The following is a 23,493-nucleotide window of genomic DNA, read 5'->3' on the forward strand; positions in this document are numbered from 1 at the left end:
TGGTCACCTAAGGAACATTCTTTCCAAAATGAAGGCTACAGGTATGGAGGCTCCCCCTCCGCGGTCTCTGTCCACCCCGCCAGGAATAAGGTACCTTTCCGGCCAGAAACACCCCCTGTGGAATGTCCCCTAAGTCCCCCCAGATCCTTCACAGCTCCATGTGCTCCGCTTGGGGTGACTTCCTGGCTCTGTCCTCGGCAAGGAGCTTGGTGAAGAACGCCACCTCCTCATCTTTCAGCTTCTGGGCCACCCGGGTGGTGGCGCCGATCTGCAGGTACCCTTCCTGCTGGTCATACGCGGGCCAGTGCGGCAGCCCCTCCCCGTTGGGGTTCCTGGGAACAGAAAGAAAACACAAAACAATCAAATAGAAAAGCCCCAAAGCTACTGTGTGTTCCCAACAACTCCCAGCGAGGTGCAGGGATCCCCAGCTTCAGCTCCCCCCAAAGACTCCAGAGACAGGGGCCTCCCCACCTCCTGGGAAGCCTGTCCCTGGGAGAACCCCATGTCAGAGGTCTCAGGGCCAGCAGCTTGCCCCTCCGTGTCAGAAGCTCCCCTCCCGACACATACGCCCTGCCCCTCCCCATCCCTGCTCCGGCCGCTCACCCGCTCCGAGCAAAGTTGGCCCAGAATCTCATCACCATCTTGCTGAGTTTGGTCTCCTCTTCCGAGGCGCCGTCTGGAGGGAAGAAGAGGAAAAGGCTTGGCTATTCCACGTGTGGCCGTGGGCCGGCAGCAGCCATGCCACTGGAGTGCTTGTTGGAAATCCAGAATCTGAGCCCCCACCTCCCCACCCCCGCCCCCAGACCTCCGAGGGCCATCACCTTTTAAAAACGGAGCCCCGAAGACTGAGAAGATCTCGTCCCCATGGTCTCCTACCACCGTCTTGGGCCTCTTGTCTGGCGAGAAGCTTGGGCGGTACCGAAACTCATACATGTAGGTGGGGGCACCGGCATCTGAGAAGACAGGATTGACACGCGGTTCATTTTACCTGTCCCACGCCTGGGTGGTGTCAAGGCCTCCGGGGGTCCTGAGCATGAGACAATAAGATGAATAGCAGCTGCCCACGCGGGTGCCAGCAGTGTGCTGGACAGTGTCCCACACGTGTGTTATCAGCATAACAGAGAACTGAGATTCTGAAAAGGGTCTTGGCCTGAAGACTGGGGGAAGGGGGACTCCTAGAAAAGGAAGGACCAGAAGGAACACTTCCTCTCCAGGTGAGTTCACCTGTCGCTGACCTCACACCCCACCCACACCGCCCTGGGTCAGTGCCAGAAGGTCCCACGGTAGACGCCACGCACACAGGGATGGACGAGGGCTAACCACAGACGTGGATATTCTCCAGGCCACCTGCCTCTGCTCATCCCCCCTCTTTGGGCTTTGTTAGTCCCAGGCCACCCTCCTGATCCTATGCTTGGTTCCACTCCTCCCCCAGCTCCACTGGCTCTGACCTTGGGAATCTTCCAAGGTCAGCCATCTAGCCCCACAGATCCCACCGCTCCGGGTGAGGAGCCCCTGTGGCAGACGCTGTCGGTGCCTCACCGGACCCTACTTCTGGGCACGCCAGCCCGGCTTCACCTCCAGCATCTGGAGCTCTTTGCCTGAGGGCTCCAGCCAGCAGATACCACTCTGCTAGTACGTACAGCAGGCAGGAGCCCTAGGGAATGAGCCACCCCCTTGGGAAGAGCCTTTAACCAACGACTCGTGCAGTTGGGAGCTAAGTACCCCAGCTCCCTCGTCGCTCAGGATGACCCTGAGACATGTCTTCTGCTGGGCCCCCGAGCACCGGCTCCAGGTGCCCACAGTGCACATGGGCTTGGCCGTGCAGCCAGCCTGGCTCCCTCTCCTTCCCACGCCACTTCTCCACTCCTCTCCTGGTGCCCCTCGGATCCCCTCCAAACAAACTAGTTGCATTTGGATCCTTTCCTCAGAGTCTGCGTCGAGCAGAAATCAAAACAGGGCAGTGCCCCCACCCCAGGCCACAGGGAACCAGCCTCAGAGGCCTGACCCTCAGCTGGTTGCACAGATATATCTATGCTGAGAGGTGGGCAGGACAGACAGACAGCGAAGTGGGTGGGGTTGGTGTCCCTTCCTGTCCAGTCTCTGGGACTCACCTCTGTGGCCACGGGCCAAGGTCACAGCTGGGACACCAAATACCAAATCTGCCATCAACTCCGAGAACTGGTCTTTGTTTTTGACAGGGTCGTCGATCCCTCCTAAATACTTCTCAATGACCGCGGGAGTCAGCGCCTCAGGGATGTTCTGAAATGGACCAAGAGTGAAAGGAAAGTGACCACCACCCTGGTCGAGTGGCACAGCTTCTCCTGCCAGTGAGCAAGGCTGTGCAAACTGCTCCCCCCCCTCCCCAGTGTCCACACTGATGCTCTCAAGTCCTGGGCAAACCCTCTCCCCCCACCCCCCCGTGGCAGTGTGGGAAAGGCCAAACATGGGAAGAAAGCCCTCTGGCCCCCGTCTTCATTCTGCCATTTAGTTGCCCAGTGACCTGGGGCAATCCCCTGTCCCTCCTTGGGTCTCAGCCCGCCCTAGGAATTCCCTGGACCCTTACAACGAGGGGGAAGGACTTCCACAAGAGTGACGTGGCCGACTTCTGGTCCAGCTTGCCTTCAGAGATCGGGTAACCCATCATCTGTTGAAACAATGGGTTGGCGGTCGTGACTCATTTGGGAACCAATGGGAAGTACCAAACTGACCAAACAACCAGACCAACGCAGGCTGTGAGGCATGTCTTGATGGTCTTGTCATGTCTTGATGGTCTCTGATGAGTTGGGTAAAATTGATGAATGAAAGGGCCTTACATCCAGAAACCCAAGGAGCGAGAAGAAGATGAAGCAAACGTTAAGTGACTCCAACTCAGCCCTCTGCCGTAGAATGCAAGCTAGTGTTGAAGGACAGAGCTCTGGGGGACGACACTGACCTCACAAATACCCCGGGCATCTACGATGACCGAGGAAGCCCCATCCTGTCATGATGGCTTTGGTCCTTCGGTGTAACCCTCGAGACCAGGCTCAAGTGAGAAGTGTACAACAGCTCTGCACATAACTATCCCATCCAAACCTCCACACTAAGAGCCTTGGCCAAACTCTAACACCACTCCCTGCAGCGCAGGCTGGGCCCCAGGTGACTGATCCCAGCCCCCTGAGAAGGCCCTGTGCTGCCAGGAGAAGGCACTGTTTGATCCAGCCAAAGCCTGTTTCTGCCCTTAGAGCTGATCATCTATCACCCACGCTGTCACTCAAGGACCTGGGAGCTGTCCCTCCAAAACGCAGACTCGCAGGGGATAACTCTGCTCTCTCTCTCTCTTGGTCCCTAACTTCAGTGGGAATCTTGCTTCAACTGGCACCCCTGCCTGCTGACATACACATAGGAGAGGTGTGCTTCTCCTCCAGAGAAGTGCCACTTCACAAATCCAGGGGGCCTGGTCTCATGGCCATCCCATTTCCCTGCATGGCAGCCTTTACATGGCTCCAGCCTTGCCCTTCAGGGTTTGAGTGGAGTTCACACTGGATCTTACCGCTGCTGCAATAATATAACTGAATGAAACCTGTTCCTACTGCTTCCACTGGTATCAGGCTTTATTTTTCCCTTCGACAGAAGGGAAAGCCCTTCCTAACATTTAGAAGTCAATTTTACCACAAGAGGAAGAAAGCTCCTCTGACTCCTTCTAATTGGATGACTAAGAACAATGCCTGGGGATTTATGGAGAAACTGGGAAGCACTGAGCCCAAGGGGAGAGGCTGCAGGGCCCCAGGCCTTACTCCTGAGCTCCTCTCCTTCCCAGACCTCAGTTTCCCCATATGCACAATAATTCTACCAGCCCCGACATTCCAAGGTTCTTAGACTGGAGACAGTCAGAGTTTGGGAGAGTGGGGCCCCAGGATTTCACCACCCAGCTGTCCTTTGGGTCATCCCAGAGAAGGTTTCCATGGAAATCTCAACTCGTACAGAGGAAACAGCTGCCCTGGACCCAGAGCTGGGTCTGGAGAAGGAAGAGATCCTGCGACCAGAGATGGGAGGCTGAGGGCCAGGGCACGGAGGTGAGTCTAAGAGGCCCACGCAGACTCACCGTTGGAATGATCCAGCCGAACTCTTGCTGGTTGATTCCGACGATGTACGGAACGGAGTTTAACTGCTTTTCAGCCAGAAGCTTCTCCGGCATCTTGGGCAGCAGCACTCCATCAACCACAGAGGTCAGGAAGGGATGGCTCTGGGAAGAGGACAGAACAGGGTCCATGCTGCCCTCCCTGGTCACATCCCCATCCTTCTCTCAGCTCGTCCGAGCACGGCCAGCACCACACACCTGTGTGCCTGTGAGCAGTGGCACAGAGCTCAAGTCCTAACAAAGCAGCTAAGTCTGTGACCCCAACAGGTGATAGGGGGTTTGGGAGGAATCTCCCTCAAATTGAAATATGTAAAAATATTATGCTTATATTTGTATTTTGTATAAAAATTTCAGCTTGAAGTTTATGTATATCTATGATGTTATCTCTCTCATGACAGTCCATTCTCATTATTCACGGTGGCTATGCTCTGTAAAGTCACTGTGGACTCCGAGTTAGTGGACCCTGAGCCACGGCTCCCAAATCCCACTATGTACACTCAAACCACCAGCAAACTCCATCCCCGGTTCCCAGTTTCTTTATCTCTGTAACGCTAGCCATCATCAAACACACTCCATATTTTCTTTGTTTACTGTACTCTCTCCTCACTCCTAGAGGGCCAGGGGTGTGTCTGCTTTCTTGGCCTGTGTCTCTGGTCTATCCCATCCTCTTCCCTCACCTCCCCCCCCACCCCCCCCACACACACACAGGCTCAAACTTGGGTCTTGGCACATAGTACTCAGTGCTAATGAAATCTTTGCTGAATGACTGAATGCGTTTCATTCAATCTTTAAGACACCTTCTAGGGTAAGTGCCACTGCCCCAGAGAGAAAGCAGAGGGGGCAGGAAATGAAAACAAGAAAGGGTGTAGTGCCAGGTCAGCCTGGCTCAGTGGTTGAGCATCAACCTATGAACCAGGAGATCACGGTTGGATTCCCAGTCAGGGCATGTGCCCAAGTTGCAGGCTCACTCCCCAGTGTGGGACGTGCAGGAGGCAGCTGATCAATGATTCTCTCTTATCATTGATGCTTCTCTCTCTCTCTCTCTCACTCTCCTCTCCCTTCCTCTTTGAAATCAATATATATATTCAATATATATATTTTAAAACTACCAAAAAAAAAATAGAAAGAAAGAAATAGGAAAAGAAAGGAAGGAAGAAGGAAGGAAGGAAAGGAAGAATGGGTGTAGACTGGGCCCAGGAGACACAAAGTTAGTGGCTAAGAGCACTGGACTGGGAGTCATAGGAACAGGTTCTGGTCGGACAGCTGGTCCTCTTGGCTGTGTTCCCCAGGCAAGTCACTGCCCCTCCCTGGGCCTCAGCCATATATTAACACAAGGAGTGACTATGCATCCACAGGGAGAAGTCTCTCATTCATCGTTAATCGGAGTTGAAATGTGTCATCCAGAAACCAAAGGTCCTTACCTCTTTGGGGTCTCCATGTAAATCAAGAGTGAAAAAATTCTGTGGAAACAAAGGCAGAGGGTGTGGGTGAGGAGGCTTCCCAGGGGAAAGCTGCCCGCCAAAGGTATCCGCTTCTCCCTCCGGGTGCATCCCCGACTGGCCAAGAGGAAGCGGGCAGGCCTTTGGCTCCCCTGGGCATGAGCTCAGGGTCTAGCTCTGGGTGGGGGAGGGGGACTCTGGAGAGGATGTCTGTTGTGTGTGCCTGCCCTGCCCTCCCTCCATTTCCCCTTCTTGTTCCCCAGGCAACAACACCCCAGTTTTTTAAGGGGGCCGCCTCCCTCATCCTCATTCCATGAGTCCAGACATCTATTAGAAGACCCGCTCCATCTTCCTGACCACAGAGACTGGCTCATGGATTGGCATGGTGCCAATAGAGTTTACCCCAAAACTCTTGCTAGAATTAATGGGAAAGGGGGTTTCTAAGCAGATCGGATATATGTCCAGACTAGAGTGCTGTTGTGGCCTTGAACCTCCCCAGGGAACAAACCTGCCTGAGAGTAAATCAACACTGAGAGGCAAACGTTGAGGGGTAGAGACAGAGTCTAAAGAATCCATGTGTGTCTGGGTCCAGCCAGGCCCGAAGCCATCTACTCCTGACCTTTTCAGTCATCTAAAGATTCTGTTACAACACATTCCTTTTTCTGCTCAAGACACTTTGCAGAGAGTTTTCCCATCTTGAACCTGAAAAGTCCTCACTCATATAATCTCACTGAAACTCACCCCACCCCATGCTTCTCTCTGTGTAGTCTTGCCACTACTGTGCTGGTTGTAACACTATACTGTAGCTAACAGGTCTGACTAGTAGGTAGAAATTAACCAGCGGGGTCCCTTCATTATGGGTTGTACTAGAGGCTAGATGCACTAAAATTTGTGCAAGAATGGGCCTTTCTTCCCCTGGCTGCCGACACCACCTTTGCTCTGGCTGGAGCTGCCTTTCTGCCATGGCAACAACACAAGCATCCTGCCCTGTTCCCAGCTGCTTGGCATCTGCATATGCAAATTTACCCAACATCTTTGTTAGGGTTAATTTGCATACCCACTCCTGATTGGCTGGTGGGTCTTGCAAAGGTATGGTCAATTAGCATGTTTCTCTTTTATTAGTGGAGATAGTTCTACACTACAGGCAAGATATTGATAGTGTGTGTGTGTGTGTGTGTGTGTGTGTGTGTTTTGGGAGAGTGGATAAACATGGGAAGACTGCCACATGATCCCAGGAAATCTTAGAAGGGTAACATTGGTTCTCTGAGTTTTCCTCAAGTTACCAGTCCTCCCCCCTTAGCACATTACAAGCTGGATCCTCTTGTGCTACATGGAATAAATGTGTCTCTTTCTAGGCCCCAGAAAACAACTGTGTGTTAATTCTTTCAAAACACTGGTCACCTTTTTTGAGTCTGAGAAATGGGGAACCAAGCCCTAAGGCCACCCTGGGTTCAAGCCACGGACACAGAGCGGAGTTCCGTGTGAAAAGCCTGCCCTGGGAGCCCAGGAATGTCTCTGGAAGCCCACAGGGTCCAAACAGCAAGTCCAGGGACTCGAGTTACTTTTGGGCTCTTACTCACCCCTTCCCCGAAAAAAAGGGAAGAGTTTCCATTGGCTTAAGACGCTGTATTCTCTGGGTATCTGTCCCACTGTAGCTTCCCGGTAATGACCCATTCCATAGCCACCCTTCAATCCGCAAATGTCACCTCCTCTGTGAGTTATCCCTGCTGACTATAATCTTCTCTGTACTCCCTCCCACCACACTGGTGGATGGATGGATGGATGGACAGATGAATAGATAAACTGATAGATGGATGGATTTGGTCAATACATGGAGTATGGGTACACTGGATGGTTGAGTGGATAAATGGGTGATAAATAGTATATACATGATAAATGGATCATTGGTTTTAGAGGGATGGATGGTGAAGTAAAGATATATGGTGGCTGGATGATGCATGAATGATTGATAATAAATGTAAGCTATGAATAGATTGATATTAGGATGAGAAAAAAATACTGATGAATTGGATATATTTGTGGAGGGATAAATAGATAATAAGATAATGAATGGATGGATGGTTAGCCTAGGAACACAATGAGGGAGGGGCTCAGAAAAATCTAGAAAATTGGGCCACCACTGGGTTATAACTGATGATTCCCAAATTAACCAAGAAACATTTTGACAACCTTTCTGAAATTTTTGTTCTTGATATCCCCCTCCTCATATTCAGGATGGTAGTTGTCTCTAGGACTAAATAGTGTCTAATTTCTTTCAAAAAATTATCTCTGGAAACAAGAATGGCCCCATTCTTGACCGAGCTGGAGGATTATTACACTATTTATCACTATGTTAGTTTTTGACTTTGCTAACATTTCAGATATTTCCTAATAAAAGAGAAGAAAAGAAATCCCCTATTTAGGTTGAGGGGTGCCATTACTCCTGAGAGGGGAGACCCTGTCCCAGGCAGAGTTTCTGGGACAAGGGGGCAGCTGAGAGGATAAAGCCTGGGCCAAGTTCACCTGGCGGGGGACCCTGTGTGGCAGGAGAAGGGCGGCACCTACCATCTTCAGCATCAACTCCAGGAGCTCGTCCTCCGACTTCTGGCGCAGGCAGTGCACCATGGCCGCCGAGGTGGTGGTTTTACAGCCGGCAACGGTAGCGATTTGCTGCAGAGACCACAGGGGACAGCAGCATTCAAGAGCCATGTCCCTCCCGTCAACCAGCAGATGTTCTAGCCCAACCTCAACTTCTGAAGGCAAAGTGGGAGGCGGAGGGTGGGGAGGCGGGGCCAGACATTCTCCAGACCAGCAGGTGTGGGTCCTGGGCCTCAGTCATGCCAATTACATGGCTTCTGTCTGTTTCCTTCTCTCTCTTAAAATGGGCCAAAGGATCTCACAGCTGGATGTCTGAAGAGGGACAGCCTGCAGTGGGCTTTAGGGCATGGCACCCAGATGGCTCAGTGGGTAAGAGTTGACTTATGAACCAGGAGGTCACAGTTTGATTCCCAGTCAGGGCACATGCCTGGGATGCAGGCTTGATCCCCGGTGAGGGGCCTGCAGAAGGTAGCTGATCAATGATTCTCTTGTCATTGATGTCTCTCTCTCTCTCTTTCTCTTCATCTCAAATTAATAAAAAAATATGCATATTAAGAAAATTATTTGTTGAGCCGAAACCGGTTTGGCTCAGTGGATAGAGCGTCGGCCTGAGGACTGGAGGGTCCCAAGTTCGATTCCGGTGAAGGAAGGGCATGTACCGTGGTTGTGGGTAGGAGGCAGCTGGCCGATGTTTCTCTCTCATCGATGTTTCTAGCTCTCTGTCCCTATCCCTTCCACTCTGTAAAAAATCAATAAAATATATATTTTTTAAAATATAAAAATAAATTATTTGTTGAGTGAACAAATGAATTCAGGAATAAATTCTCAAGGAACCCACTGTAGTCACAAGGCCGAGGGGAGAAAGCACTCAAGGCCCATAGGTGGCAAAGGGGAGGGGTCCCCAGGACTCAGGCCCTCAGAGAAATGAGACATGATGACAGTCCACTCCCCACGCTCGGCCTGGCAGCCCAGCGTGGCACCCTCTGGGGAGTGTGGTTCATGGACCGTGATGGTGCTGGCAGGCCAGTCAGGAGCCTGAGGTTCCCCTACCCCCACCCCCCCGCTGCCCTGATGCCTTGAGGACCTTGGCAAGGGGCATCTGCTCTCTGGCCCAGTTTGCTCAGCAGCAAAACTGGGAGGGAGGGTGAGGCGTCTGTCTCCCTGCTCCTCCACTCAGCCATTCTTCTGTGATGATGTGTGCATGCCAGCTGAACCCCATGGCAACGGACGCCCCTGAGGACTCCTGGGGCGCAGAGCAGAGGGGGAAGGGCTGCCCAGTGTGAGACCTACCTGAGCCGAGGCCTTGACGTCTTTCCGCTCCTTGACCAGGCAAGCCATGAGGGACACACCGCTCTCAGAGATGGCCCGGTGGAAGAGGTTCTTGGCCAGGGGAGATAGCACCTGGGAGGGGAGCGGAGATGAAGAGAGTTGAGGCTCACGAGGAGAGGTCCCCAAGAGCTTCCCTACCTCCGTCCTGGCCCATCCCCCGGGGCTCAGTGGACATAACCGGGCCTCGCCTGGCCTGGTCCCCAGGCTGACCCTGAGGCCCCGTTTCTGTTAAGAAAACCTCAGCTGGAGGAAGCCAGGGACACAGAGCGAGGGGCACAGGCAGCAGGAAGTGTGTGGCAAGCACCGACTGTAACCATCAAAATTACTATCTGAAAGGCAGCTTGGTGGTTCCTGGTAACACTTTGAAGACAGAGTTCCTAGTCTACATTTCCATTCCTAAGAACTCGCCCTATGGAAAGTGGTCCCGGGGGCACACGATGATGTCTGGGGGTGCCCCGCTGCTGAGAATGGGGAGAGCGGGAAGGGACCCAAGGCTCCAACATGATGGCATTGGGTCAATGAGCTACTTTTTAATTCTTACCATGGGATACTATAACAATAAAATTATGGGAGAGTACTTCATGGTCAGGAAAATATTTATGCTAGATTGTAATGTTAAAGAAGTTTATTTTTAAAAAAATCATAGATAAATGGTATATAGATAGATAAGTAGGTAGGTAGGTAGGTAGGTAGGTAGGTAGATAGATGATGGGGTGAGTCATAAAAAAAAAAAAGACTAGGAAAATAAGTGTCAACATGTCAGTGGTGATGATCCCTGGGTAATAAGATTGTAGGTGACTTTCTTTTCTTCTTTGGGCTTATCTGTACTTCTCCTTCTGAGTATGTAACTATGAAATCAAACATGTTTTGAAATAGCAGCGCTGATCCTCTGCTCAGCTGTGAGACAGCTCCCAGCGCCTTCTCATCCGTGTCCTCTCCGTGTCCTCTCCAACCCCATCTCCCACTCCAGGCTCCCAGGCGTGTCTGTGACCCGTGTCCCCTGTCCCATCCCCACGCCTACACCACCCTCCATTCCTACCCCCTCACTGGCTTCCCCCAGCCCAGCTCCCTCCCGCATCCACAGAGACTGCAGCCCTCCTTCATGGGTGTAGACAAACCACAATACCACCTGTTCCTGGTGAGTGCTTGTGTCCTCCTGACACGTATGTAGATCTGGCTTTAGGCCCCACAGTGACACTCGGCCCAACTCTCCCAGTTGCCTCCTCTTCTTCATCATTTATACCCACCCCTGCTCCCCAAGGGGAGTGAGAGGAGTCCCAATGGAGACGTGATTAGGGACTCCACCAGGTTAGGAATGTTGCAGGCTGGGGCTGGCGGTCACGATGGCCCCAGGATGCTAGCTGAGCCCTCAGCTCCCGGGGAGAGTTGGGCCATTAGCTTCCCTCCATCTGCTTCTGTGCCGAGCAGGGCCAGCCTTGGACCCAGGCCTCATTAAGAAAGGTTGCCAGGGATCCCCTTCGCAGCCACATCGGGCCCGGGAACACTTACAAGAACAGAGACACTTTCCCCTCCCGCCGACTCTCCGAAGATGGTCACCGAGCCTGGGTCCCCTCCGAAGCTGGCAATGTTCTCCTGGACCCAGCGCAGCGCGGCCACCTGGTCCAAGTGGCCCCAGTTCCCCGGGCAGTGCTCATCGCCTGTGCTGTGGGTAAGAGAACAACAGACTTACTGAGCATGCGCCATGTGCCGAACACTGTTCTAAGAGCCCGAAGCCAAACAGGCAAAATCTCTAACCACCCGGAGCTCACGCTATAGATTGTCAACAAATAAACAGGTACATATAAGGATAGAGCGCCAGTTAGCAAAAACACTCTCGGGGCAAATAAAACAGGGTCAGGGAAAAGGCAGGGGTGGGCATTGGGGTCTTATTTCAGATCAGACGTCGAGGGAAGGCCACTCTGGGGCAACCTCATTGGAATAGAGAGCTGAAGGAATGAGCACAAGAACCTGGCAAATATCCAAAGAAAGGAATTCTAGGTGACAGAGAGAGCATGTGCAAAGACCCCGGGGTCCAGTGAACAAGTGTGAATGTAGACCATGCAGCCCAGAGAAGGAGGCATCTCAAAGCAGTGTGAGGGGTCATGGGTGGATGCTGCCAAGGTCGGGCCCAGAGCTGGTGGCTCACTGGAGACATCCACCAGACCAGTCCAGGGAGAAACCAGGTCTGAGGAGAAACCCGACTGGTGTGGGGAGAGGAGAGACTGGAAGGAGAGAAGGCGTGGGGAGGTGATGGAGCAGTTTTAATGTAACGGGGAGCAGAGAGACAGGTCAGGAGGTGAAAGAGATGAAGAGTCTCAATGAAGGCAATGCATCCTGGGACATGACTCCCCTCTAACCCTCCTCCAGTCCTACAGGTCTTTCCAGTGAGTGTCCATCCCACCTCCAGCCCGTCCATCAGCCATTGCAGGATCCAAGGTCCTGGGGCTGGTGCACTGAGAAAACCTACCAGTGACTCTCTCCTAAGGGAACCTGGTTCCTGTCTCCATGGAGACTCCATGGAGGAGACTCTAGCCTTGACTCATGCACGTGCCAAATATGCAGAAGGAAACGGGGCGAGTGACCCCGACATTCCTCCTGGGAGGGCTGTGCTCTGGAATCAGATGCTCTGACATCTCCCAGCTCCAGCCACAGGTCCCATCACCCACAAGCACTCCCCGAGCTCCGCCCAGGCCTGCCCTTCCTTCCTTTCCCGTGAGAGGTGAGGGGTTGAACCTGCCGCTGTAACAGCTGTGCTGCTGCCATCCAGAGGTGTGCTGTGGCAGCACAGGTCAGAGGGAGGTGCGCATTTCAGAGGAGGGCACGCTTGCGTTGGGCCTTACGGGATGCATAGGAGTGGGTCAAGCAGAACAGGCGTTCCAGGCAGAGGGAACAGCACACACAAAAGCTCAGAAGCAAGTGGACCAGTGTGGTTGGGAAATGAGATGGTGTGTGGAGCCCAATCCTAAAGGGATCTGGATGCCTTCCTAGGGAACTGACACGACATGACCAGAGCGGGGTCCTACCTCTCTCCCTTCAAGGGCCAACGTGCGGGGAGGAGTCCAATGTCTTACCTGAAGAATCCCCAGAGGCCCAAGCGGTACTGAATGGTCACCACCACCACGTTTTCATGGGCAGAGAGGGCCAGCCCGTCATAGGTGGATGCCCCGCCTACCAGCAGACCGCCTCCATGGATCCACACCATCACCTGGACAGGGAGGAAGCAGCCACACAGGTGACAGGTAGGAAGCGGAGCTGGGAAGGACCTCCAAGGGTTGTCTGGTCGGTCAGGACTCAAGGAGGCTGTTCTCAGCCCTCAGCAAAGGTGGGGCAGTCAATCACTCTCCTCCCCACCCCCCAGCTGGGGCCAGGCCTCCCCCACCCATGCACCTGGCTGCCCTGCCTGTCTCTCCAGCCCCAGTGCTGCCTGCTCCCAAGGCTCTTCATGCCGAGCACAGCATCATGGGAGCGGCCAAGGCCAAGGGGGTTGTCTTCTGCCAAACACTCCCATCCTCCTCCTGCCTGGGCCCCTCACCCCGCTCAGCACGCTCTGCCAGGGCAGCCCTCGGATGTCAGCATCATGAGTCACCTCTCGTGCGGCGAATTAAGTTCCTCTCGTGTGTGAAGGACTATCTCGAGAAGCATCCATGTCCCCCATAGTATCTCCTCCTCACATCCCGCCCTTTGCACCCCAGGGACCGGCCCCAGCAGACTCACCCCCACCTTCTAGCTGCCTGTCTCTGGGCCTCTGCATATGAAGGAAAGGTTGGCTCACTGGGACATGGCCCCAGCCAAAGACAATGAGGAAGGGAAATTACCGTATTTTTCGGACCATAAGACGCACTTTTTTCCCCCCCAGAAGTGGGGGGAAAAAGTCCCTGCGTCTTATGGTCCAAATATAGCCTACACATATACTGTAAAAAAAAAGTTTTTTTACTTGCCCGGCTCTGTGTGGTCTCTGTGTGCTTGCCCGGCTCTAAAATGGTTCTAAATGCTGCTGTTTACTTTACAGGGTTGATTACATGTGTTTATGACTGTGATGTTGGGTTTTAATGCACATAAAATATTTTAGGACACTATTTGTTTCAGAATCTTTTTTTCTTCATTTCCCTTCTCTAAAAACTGGTGTGTCTTATGGTCCGGTGCGTCTTATGGTCCGAAAAATACGGTAGCTCAAGAACAAAGGACAAAGGACACTGCTTCCTGGACTGCCCTGGCTCTGCTTCCACACTCTGTGCCATCCTGGGACACCGGTCAGAGCATCGGCTGACAAAGACCACCCATTGGCTCGATTTTCCCCCCCAGAAAACCCTTGCCCCATCCTTCAACCCAACTGGGTGGCCCCGCCTTCCCGGCTCATCTGTCTGAAAGGGAGGGGTGGAGTGTGGCCTTCTCAGGGAGGTCCTGTCAAGCTCTAACTTGACGGGAAAGCCTGCCTCAGCTTCTCTGGGAACCAGATTCCTGACCTTGCCACTAGCCATTGTCACGCCTGTCACTCTCTGTTCGCATGAGAGAAGGTGGGAAGAACTAGACACCCATGGGAACCGAGAACTTGCCAGGCCCACACCCTGCCACTGCCTTCCCCCTCCCCGGTCCACACCCCTTACCGGCAGCTTGCTCTTCCTCCTCAAGTCGGCAGGCGTGTAGATGTTCAGGTAGAGGCAGTCTTCGGAGAACTTGAGAGGAATGTTCTCCTTTCTGTTGGTAATGAGCTCCGAGAGCACCTGGCCTGACACGGCATCTTGGGAGCACCTTGCGGGGAGGAGGGAGGAGAGAGATACTCAGGTTCAGCTGGGGCCGCGCACAGAGCCCTGGCCTGGGAGCTGCTCTTCCCAGAGAGAAGAGAGAGAAGATGTTGAGCGGGTAGGAAGCCATGAGGGGCAGACCTGGGCGGGGGCCCTGGGAACCTCCCAGGACCATGGATAGCGAGAAGGCCTGGTTCCTCTCCTCATCCTGGCAATTTCGGATGCACCGGGTCAAGGGCAGGAGGCTGCCCACCTGGGAGAGGGTCGTCCCGCACGCCCTGCACAGCCGGGCTCTGTGCTGGGCCCCCACGGAGGGTGTGGTGGGGGGGGACGGAAGAGGGGGAGGGGGGGAGAGGGGGAGGAGGGCGTGGGCCTCCACCAGGTAACCCAGGTGACTGAGTCCACAGGAGACTCCCACTCACTCCAATGGCAGCAGACGTGTGGGGCCCGTGACAGGTCAGGGGTGAACTACTTGTAGGTCAGGAGAACTGCCACAGCCCCTGGTTTCCGAGGTGACCTTGAGGGAACCCCTTCCCCGCTCCGGGCCCTCATCTGCCAGGTCTGAGTGAGTGGAGTGGTTTCCGGAAGAGTCTTGCAGCCCTGACATGCTAAGAGTCTTATCGCCAGCCCATCCGTCCCAGGCGAGCGCTGCCGCTTGCCCCAATAACAGATTGTGAGCAGCCGGCGATCCCTCGCAGTGAGTCAGGCATCGATCACTCCTTGGGACCAGGTAACGAGACACACCTGGGAGCTGAGACCTTGCCAGGTCCACACCCCGAAGCACTCCCACCCACACACCCTGTGGCTCACTCCACTCTCTAAATATAGCAAAGTCCAAGCCAGCACTTGATATCCTATCTATACGAATAAAAGGGTAATATGCTAATTAGACCGGATAGACCAGAAGTCTTCCGGCCGTCCTCTGAACAAAGACCCAGTGGCTGCGAGGACCACGGAGGGCTGGAGGCCGGCAGTGGCAGCAGCAGCAGCAGCAGCAGGGTGACGGGCCCGGTCGCCTCCCACAGAGGGAGGCCAGACTGTGGCTAAATCATCAGTAGGACCACCTCTGAGGGATCCTGGACTGTGAGAGGGGGCAGGCTGGACTGAGGAAACCTCAGTGCACGGATTTTCATGTACTGGACCTCTACTTCTAACATATTACATAATGTATGTATTAATTTGCATATTGTTCATCCTCTCTCTCTCCTGGCTGGAACACAAGCTCCATGAAGGCAGGAATATCTGTTTCCTTCACTAATGGAGCCCAGGAACCCAGACCATGCCTGGCACACAGTAGGTGCTCAATAAATACTTGATGGATAAAGGGTTCTAGCATGCTGTGGGAGTTCTGGAATTTGTTGTTGTTTATAAATATATTTTTATTGATTTCAGACAGGAGGAAAGAGGGAGAGAGAGATAGAAACATCCATGATGAGAGAGAATCATTGACCAGCTGCCTCCTGCACACCACACACTGGGGATGGAGCATGTGCCCTGACCGGGAATCAAACCGTGATTTCCTGGTTCGTAGGTGGATACTCAACCACCAAGCCACACCGGCTGGGCTGAAATATGTATTTTTTTTAAAAAAAAATTTCTTTATTGATTAAGGTGTTACATATGTGTCCTCATTCCCCCATTCCCCCCACTCATGCCCTCACCCCCCTGTTGTCTGTGTCCATTGGTTAGGCTTACATGCATGCATACAAATCCTTTGGTTGATCTCTCCCCTTTACCCCCACCCTCCCCTGCCTTCCCTCTGAGGTTGGATAGTCTGATTGTTGTTTCTCTGTCTCTGGAATGTTTTTAAGGATCTGCCGTTTCCTTAAGGACCCAGAACAGCGGAGAAGCCACTCCGAGGCGTGCCTCCGCGCTTTCCCGCATCCCTTTGAGGCAAACATTCCACTAAAAGGTGCCAACACTCACATAGGCGGGTAGGAGGTGGTGTCCTTCACGTAGTTCCATGGCTCTGCAGGCTGCGGAGGAGCGAACCTCAGGGGTCCCAGCGGCGGCCTGGCAAAGGGGATGCCCAGGAAGACGGCCACGGGCTGAGCGAATCCTTCCAGGCTGACGTACTTCCCCAGGACCCGGCCCTGCGCGGTGCCCACCACCGGGGGCGAAGGCGGGTGCCCTGTGGGCATGGAGAGGAAATGAGGACACCCCCGCGGTGAAAGGTCGGAACTGGACTCCAGGTGACCCTGAAAGAGTCCCTCCCCCCGCTCCCCAAGTCTTAGGCCTCCATTTCTTCTCACGTCAGAGAGGGAGGAGGTGATCCGGCCTTCCTAGCTCACAGGGTCCTAGGGAGCCAGTGGGGACTGGAGGAACCACAGCCCCAAGTAAAACATCCATGCAAGGAGAGCTGCTGGGCGCGGACAAGACGTATGGTTTCCAGGCTCAGGAGCCTCTAGAAACAATTTCCCATTGAGGCGCTGGTGCTGAGCTGCAGGATGGAAGGGGGAGCCACAGGCAGCCCCTCTTCTTAGAAGCCTGAACCCTGCAGGGGGAATGAGTCACATACATGCACACTGGACCCCACTGCTGGGAAGGAAGAAGGGAGGGGTGGGTGTGATGAGAGAGGTATCCGTTAGGTGTCACAGGAGATGGAAGAGGGAGCAAGAAGGCCTTCTGATTGGTGGCCTCATGGAGGTGTGACCTTGGTGCTAGGACTTGTGGGAAGACTGAACAAGGGGAGATGGAAGGGGATGGAGGGGGGCTGGGGAGAGACACCACAAGGCAACACCTGCCGGAGGAAGAGAGAATGACTCATTGGGCCTGAGCGATCTAAGGGGAGTGGAAAGTTATCCTGGAATGAGAAGGTTTGTGTCTGCCAGGGCCTCGGATGCCAGGCTAGGGGTCTGGGCTTTACGTGGTGGGTACAGGAGCAGAGCAGCCGTGAATGTTCTGGAGAATGAGAGAGTGACACGGTCGGCTTGACGAGGTTCTGGTGGCTCTGAGCGGGGTCACCGAGCGGAGACAGAGCCCTCCCTCCCTGGGCTGAATCCTCCCCCTGCAGCCTCCGCATCAGTGCTGGTTCGACCTGCCACGGACCATCCTGAACTTGCAGGCAGGATGGCCCATCCTCCCATCTCCTCCTGCCCATCCCCGCAGCCGCAGTGTGTTCCAGGCTCCCCTTCGGAGACGATTCCTAGCCTCTCAGCCTCCCACGGCTCCCCTGCGGGTCCTGACAGGAGCCACCATCTCCCTCCAAGTGTGTGGCCAGAACAACAGGAAAAGAAAATCAAATCTGGACTTAGCAAACCCCCCCAGTGACAACGGAGACACTGTTACGCAAAGGCACTTACACAACAGCACCCACGTCTCTGGCCATTCATAGCCAATTCCATATTCACAGGCCCGTGAGGGTGTTCTCCCTGTTGTGGTTGCTAATGATTGCAATGAGCATCAAGAGGGACTTCCTCGGAAGCTTGTGCATCAAGCTACCCAGGAGTGGTGTCATTGCAGGTGGTTGAGTTGGGAGACCTACTCAGTCATGGTAACAGCAGAGTTGCCATGTATGTTATATAGGTCATGTTTACATGTTGAGCATTTCCTGTGTATCAGATGGGCATTCTGGGCCATTGTCTTTTCCCCAGTGCCTTGTCATGTAGGTAGGAGTCTGCCCATTTTACAGATGGGAACAAGGAGGAAGTGGACGCAGCCAAGAATGGGCTTTCTAAAGAGGGAAACGGGATGGCCTTGTCAGGAGGTGGTCAGCAGTTAGGGAATGCCCCACTCGGTCCCTTCTTACTCTGCCCTGCCACTCAGCCCCAGGCCTCTCCAAGCACATGCCGCCAGAAAGAAAATAAAGTCCAGGTGGGGCCTGGGCTGTCAGGGCACTGAGGGCCACAGCACTGTGGGTTCAGGAGCCAGAGATAGTTTAACCATGCAGAAACTTCATTTTCTTTCACCTGGCCTTTATTTGTTTTTAATATATTTTTTAATTGATTTCAGAAAAGAAGGGAGAGAGAAACATCAATGATTAGAGAGGACCTTTGATCGGCTGCCTCCTGCACTCCCCAACTGGGGATGGAGCCCGCAACCTGGGCATGTGCCCTTGACTAGGATGGAACCCAGGATCCTTCAATCCATAGGCAGACACTCTATCCACTGAGCCAAACTGGCTAGGGCTGGCCTTTATTCTTTATTTTTTTCTTTGATTCTAATTGGCCTTATCCAGCACTTTGACTCATTCAACTTCCCTCTCCCTTGCTTAATCATGTAGCCCAAGCATGCCAAACTCATGACCGGTGGGCCTCGAGTTTGACATGTTTGATGTAGCCCTCAGGACTACTGGTCAGCATCCAGTGGTCTTATGAACAAGGTCCTGGTTTAAATGACTGTGGATTCAATGTTTTTAATCCTCAGTGGAGAACGTGTTTGGAGAAAGGAAGGGAGGGAGGAAAAAAGGGAAGCATCAATGTGAGAAATATCCATTGGCTGCCTCCTGTACACACCCTGACCTGGGATTGAACCCACAACCCAGGTATGTGCCCTGACTGGGTAGCAAACCTGCAACCTCGCAGTGCACAGGACAACACTCAACCGACTGAGCCGCTCCAGGGGGGGCTCCACGGACTATTTAGACAGAGTTTTCGGGACACGATATTTTGGCCTCGGTTGTGTTTTAGCTCCAGACCCAGGAAAGCAAAGCGATCCCATAGAACAGATCCTCACCATGTCTTTTATTTCCTGTTCTGATCCATCAGCTGGCATCCCAGCCATGCTGACGCTGGAGGGACTGCCCGGGCCCCCTTAGAGGGAACCAGTTCCTAGAGATAGTCACCCAACTGCCCCTCCGGCCTGCCGGAGTCTGTCCCCTGCGCCCCAGCCCTCAGCAGCTTCTTTCCGGGCTCTCACGCCCCAGCCACTATCTCCCTGCCCTTATCACTCCAGGGCCCGATCCCTGCCAACCTACCAACCTGCCAACCGCCACTGGCATTGGCTATGTGCACAGCTTGTCCTGACCTGCAACCACCATCAGGACTCGTGCCTTCATCCCCTTCTCCCTGGGTCTCTGGAGGTACCGGCTGCTTCACCCTGCGGCCATCATGGTGGCGGGGCCCCTCCCTCCTCTCGGAAACTGGGAGGAACAACCTATTTTCTCAGAGAAGTGGCTCCCAATCTGCTGGCCCTCCCAGCAGTTCCTTCTAAAACGGGACACTCTGAAACAACCCCTTTATGTAAGGAGTCTCCCGTGGCACTTCCTCCGTCCCCAAAGAAATAACCCATCTCATCCTCAGGAGAGCACCGCCCCCACTCCCTGTGCCCCCCCCCCAGGGAGGTGTACCATTAGCACCCACTTTACCACCCACTTTAGCACCCACTTTAGCGGAGGCACCCTGCCCGAGGACACAGGAGCCCTTGGAGGCGATGTTAATGTGCTGCGACACCGCTCACTCGCCACGCTGTGGCCATATATGGACCAATAAGCAGGGACATAAACAAGCTCCCACGGGTCCTCGCCACAGGCATGCGGATTGCGGTGGTCCATGCACCTGCCGGTCTCCACGGTTCCTCTCCCCTCCCCTCCCCCCCACCCCCCCCACCCGCCCGCCCCGGTCTCCTGCAGACTCAGGATGACGCTCCCATCACACTGTTTGGGAACCGCACCTGTCACAAGCTTGCCCCGCAGGCAGCTCCCCCGCCTGGCCCCAATCACGGACTTCCAAATGTGCCCCCTGCCCCCGCTATTTGCATTTCACAAGGACTCACCCCAAGCTGTGAAAGCGGCCAGGGAGCCCAGGACCAGAGTGAAGAACCACATGGCGGGAGGACAGCAGCTCTGGGGTGCAGGTCTCCGTGGTGCCAGCCTCCACCTCAGCTGTGCAGCTGTGCGGCCCGCCCCTCGGCTCCCGCCCCACGGCTGCCCTAATCAGGAAGCAGCACCACAGCGCCCAGTCTCCCAAAGGCTCGCTCTGGGCGCTGCCAGGGCGTCTAGGCCACGCCCACCCAGAGGTGACCCTCTTTCGCCTAAACAGCCTGGACACAGCTCTCGGGTTACCTGAGTTGTCCAACAACTTGTTACATAAGAGTCTCTCCCCTGGACACTCCAACCTCCGCGGCAGCGAGCTTCCCAAGGCTGCGGCCAGGAGGAGGCGGTGGTCTGGGGCCTCGGAGCAGGCTGCAAACTCTGTGAGCGACTTTGTAACTGCTTCTATGAAGATAGTCCTGGCCCTAGCCAGTTTGGCTCAGTGGATAGAGCATCAGCCTGCGGGCTGAAGGGTGCCGGGTTCAACTCTGGTCAAGGGCACGTTCCTCAGTTACCTCCGGTCTGGCTTGGAGGCAGGGGGCAGCCAATCATTGTGTTTCTCTCTCGTGGATATTTCTCTCCCTCTCTCTTCCACTCTCTTTAAATATCAATAGAAAGATACCCTTGGGTGAGGATGAAAAGAAATTAAAAAGAAGAAAAAAAAGGATTGCCCTGGGGTGAGGTTCCTATCTTTTATCTAGGGGGAAATACATAGGTCATGGAGCGCACCCGGACAAAGAGCACCCATATCTCTACACACTGGGCTGTCCTTGCAGAGAGGTTATTTCTAATCTACCACACACACACACACACACACACACACACACACGGGCCTCTGGCTGCTAGCCTCTGAAGACTGTAGGTGCTATATTGGCAAACTACAGAGCCCCAGGGTGAATTATTCCTCTGGTCCCCCTACTCAGCCACACCGGGGACACCGCCCCATTCTGCAGGGGCAGCCACCTGCAGGCCTGGCCCGCTCCTGCCTGGCTCACAGTCACTGCAGAAGGGACGGGTGCGGCTGGCATCCAAAGCCGGAGCTCAGCTCGGCTCACGTGCCTCACGTGAAAGACAGGCAGTGTTGCTGAACAAAAAGATAGATACAGAGACAGTAACGCATCAAACAGAAGGTCAAATTACAGCGGGAAGGTTAGGAAGAGGTGGGGGAGGTAGATCAACCAAAAGACTTGTGGGCATGCATATAAGCATAACCAATGGATACAAAACTCTGAGGGTGAGGGCATGTATGGGAGTGGGGTAGGGGGGCAATGGTAAAATATGTACACATATAATACCTTAATTTTAAAAATGAAGAAAAAAAAGAGAGAGAGAGAGAGGCAGTGTTTCATGTGTCTGTGGGAGGTGGCCGGGAACATGGAGCTTCCCCCTGGGGAGCTCCCTCAGGTTCCCAAGTGGAGATGGATTATCTGGAGAGTACAGTGAAGGCTAGGAAATGGCCTTCACTCCTAAGCAGCTGGACAAGTCTTAGGAGAGAAGACACCCCTGGGGGCTCCAATTAGCCCCCCAACCTCTCCATCTCCATCAATTTACTCAACAGGTGGATGGCAAGCATGCGCTCAAGCAAGCACTGGACAAGTGTGAGCCCATGTACTACTGTGCCCTCACTTGGCTTTGCCCATTAATACTGGCATTGATCAGCATAGGCTTTGTGGCGGAGAACACTGCACCGGCAGACCAGGGGTGCAGGTGGGTGACACTGGGAGTTCCTCCCTGGAGAAAGAGAGGCAGTGGGTGGCTCATGTGCCATCTACCCCAAACCCAAATCCTGTGAATCGAGAACTCTGTGACATGTTCCAGTGGAGCCTAGAACACATGCAATGTTTCCCGAACCTTCGTTATTTTCATATTAACATCCCGTTTTCTGCCACGCCAGCACACCATCTATACTGTTACTAGCAATTTCTCTTCAGTGTCTTTTACTGTAAACACAATAATTCAATAAGAAAATGTTACAGCCCTAACCAGTTTGGCTCAGTGGATAGAGCGTCGGCCTGCAGACTAAAGGGTCCCAGGTTCGATTCCAGTCAAGGGCATCGAATGCGGGCACATCCCTAGTAGGGGGTGTATAGGAGGCAGCTGATCGATGTTTCTCTCCCATCGATGTTTCTAACTCTCTCTCCCTCTTTCTTCCTCTTTGTACAAGATCAATAAAATATATTAATAATAAAGAAAGAGAAAATGTCACAGCATGGCCATAAGTGGAAGACCTGGATAACGTGCCACAAATGAAGGTGAGCATGGAAGATGGTCACTGCATTTTTAAAAAAGTAAAATGACGGCAAACATAAAAAGAGAATATGGACATCCAAGTGATAACACTGCTAATTTGGTTTACAAAAGTGCAGACCCAAAAAGAAGCCACCCGATGGGAACAGTGGATGGGGGGTGGTTAGTAACATCAGTCAGGACACCTTGTCCACCATCACACCATGGGACAGGGCAGCAGGCCCTGGCTTGATCACCATGGGGTCACCATCACTAGCCAATTCATTGGGCCTCAGGGAACCTCTCCTTGTTGGCACTCAGATCATGGGGCACAAATCACATTACATTCTCCAGTCTCCATGACCTTGAGGCGGAGTTGTAATTAGGTGGTGACCCCAGGGGTCAACCTGGCCCTAGGACCCATTTCAGCCTGGGGGTGGGGCCTGGAGAGCAGAGCTGCACCCCCTCCCTTCCTCCCCCCCCGCCCCCCGCCGTGGGCCTAGATGGTCATCCCAGGTGGCACATAGATGGGCCACCGCCAGCAGGCAGGCTCTGGGGCCTCCTAGTTTAGCTCCTGCTGAGTAAGTGTGTGTTGTGAAATGAGGGCAAATGACGGTGCGAGAGTCCCAGCACCTCAGAGTTGGTTTCTTGCTTGTTCACAAGGACTGGGGTGCTGGTCTCCAGAGGGTCACTCGGGACCTACCAGGAGGTTGGCAAACTTTCCCGGTAAGGAGTCAGCTAGTAGGCATTCTAGACTTTTGGGGTCATAGGGTCTCTGTGGCAACTGCTCAACTCTGCTGTGGTAGCAACAGCCGCTCAGGCACCCCCAGGGTGATGGGCACGGCTGTGTTTCAATAAAACCATATTTGTACAAAGAAGGTGCTGGGCTGGATTTGGGGCATGGGTCAGAGGTTACGGATCGCTGATCCCCACGATGTGGCTTTGCCGCCCTTACCTCATAGTTTCACATGTTTCCTTTCTGCTCCTCCAAATCTGGTCATCTCTCAGTGCCCAGGACAACCAGGGGGAGGCGGGGACAGTTCAGGGCACACTCTGGCAATCCTCGGGGTAAGAAAACACACAAAACGCTTCTTAGTATGAGGTGGCTGTAATCGCTCAGATAACAATTTGAGTTTGCTGAGCCCTTTCCAGAATATAGCTCAATCTTCATTTTTCTGGGCCTACATGTGTACATGTTTTTCTGATGGACTCTTTCTCCTCTTCTTATTCTTAAAAAGGCTGAAGGAAAGGTCTAGAGAGCCGTGCTAGCAAGCAGGGGCCGAGTCCACAATC

General features: G+C 53.8%; 1 protein-coding gene across 2 annotated transcripts; it reads right to left on the bottom strand.

Moving 5' to 3' along the window:
* CES1 (carboxylesterase 1) lies at window positions 1–23,493 on the bottom strand. Of its 2 annotated transcripts, none has more exons than XM_084861253.1 (14): window positions 23,156–23,493; window positions 16,152–16,356; window positions 14,088–14,232; window positions 12,555–12,688; window positions 10,993–11,146; window positions 9,445–9,555; window positions 8,122–8,226; window positions 5,539–5,577; window positions 4,082–4,222; window positions 2,564–2,644; window positions 2,112–2,259; window positions 822–953; window positions 604–676; window positions 1–332 (listed from the first exon to the last, which is right to left on the bottom strand). In XM_084861253.1, coding segments are annotated over exons 2-14 (1,449 nt in total). In that variant the 5' UTR covers window positions 16,154–16,356; window positions 23,156–23,493; the 3' UTR covers window positions 1–148. The 2 variants fall into 2 exon arrangements, with proteins under 2 accessions (XP_084717379.1, XP_084717378.1); XM_084861252.1 differs by lacking the exon at window positions 23,156–23,493 and adding an exon at window positions 19,938–20,383.

The sequence above is a fragment of the Pipistrellus hanaki genome (genome assembly GCF_964339955.1).
Source record: "Pipistrellus hanaki genome assembly, chromosome: 15".
In the NCBI taxonomy this organism is placed as follows: Eukaryota; Metazoa; Chordata; class Mammalia; order Chiroptera; family Vespertilionidae; genus Pipistrellus; species Pipistrellus hanaki.

Excerpts from the sequence above, each read along its gene's own strand:
- CES1 (XM_084861252.1), bottom strand. The coding sequence starts at position 19,989 with ATGTGGTTCTTCACTCTGGTCCTGGGCTCCCTGGCCGCTTTCACAGCT. Across the intron at positions 5,578-8,121 it reads TGGAGTTGATGCTGAAGATG|AATTTTTTCACTCTTGATTT; the intron begins GTAGGTGCCGCC and ends TTGTTTCCACAG. Across the intron at positions 333-603 it reads GCCAACTTTGCTCGGAGCGG|GAACCCCAACGGGGAGGGGC; the intron begins GTGAGCGGCCGG and ends TTCTGTTCCCAG.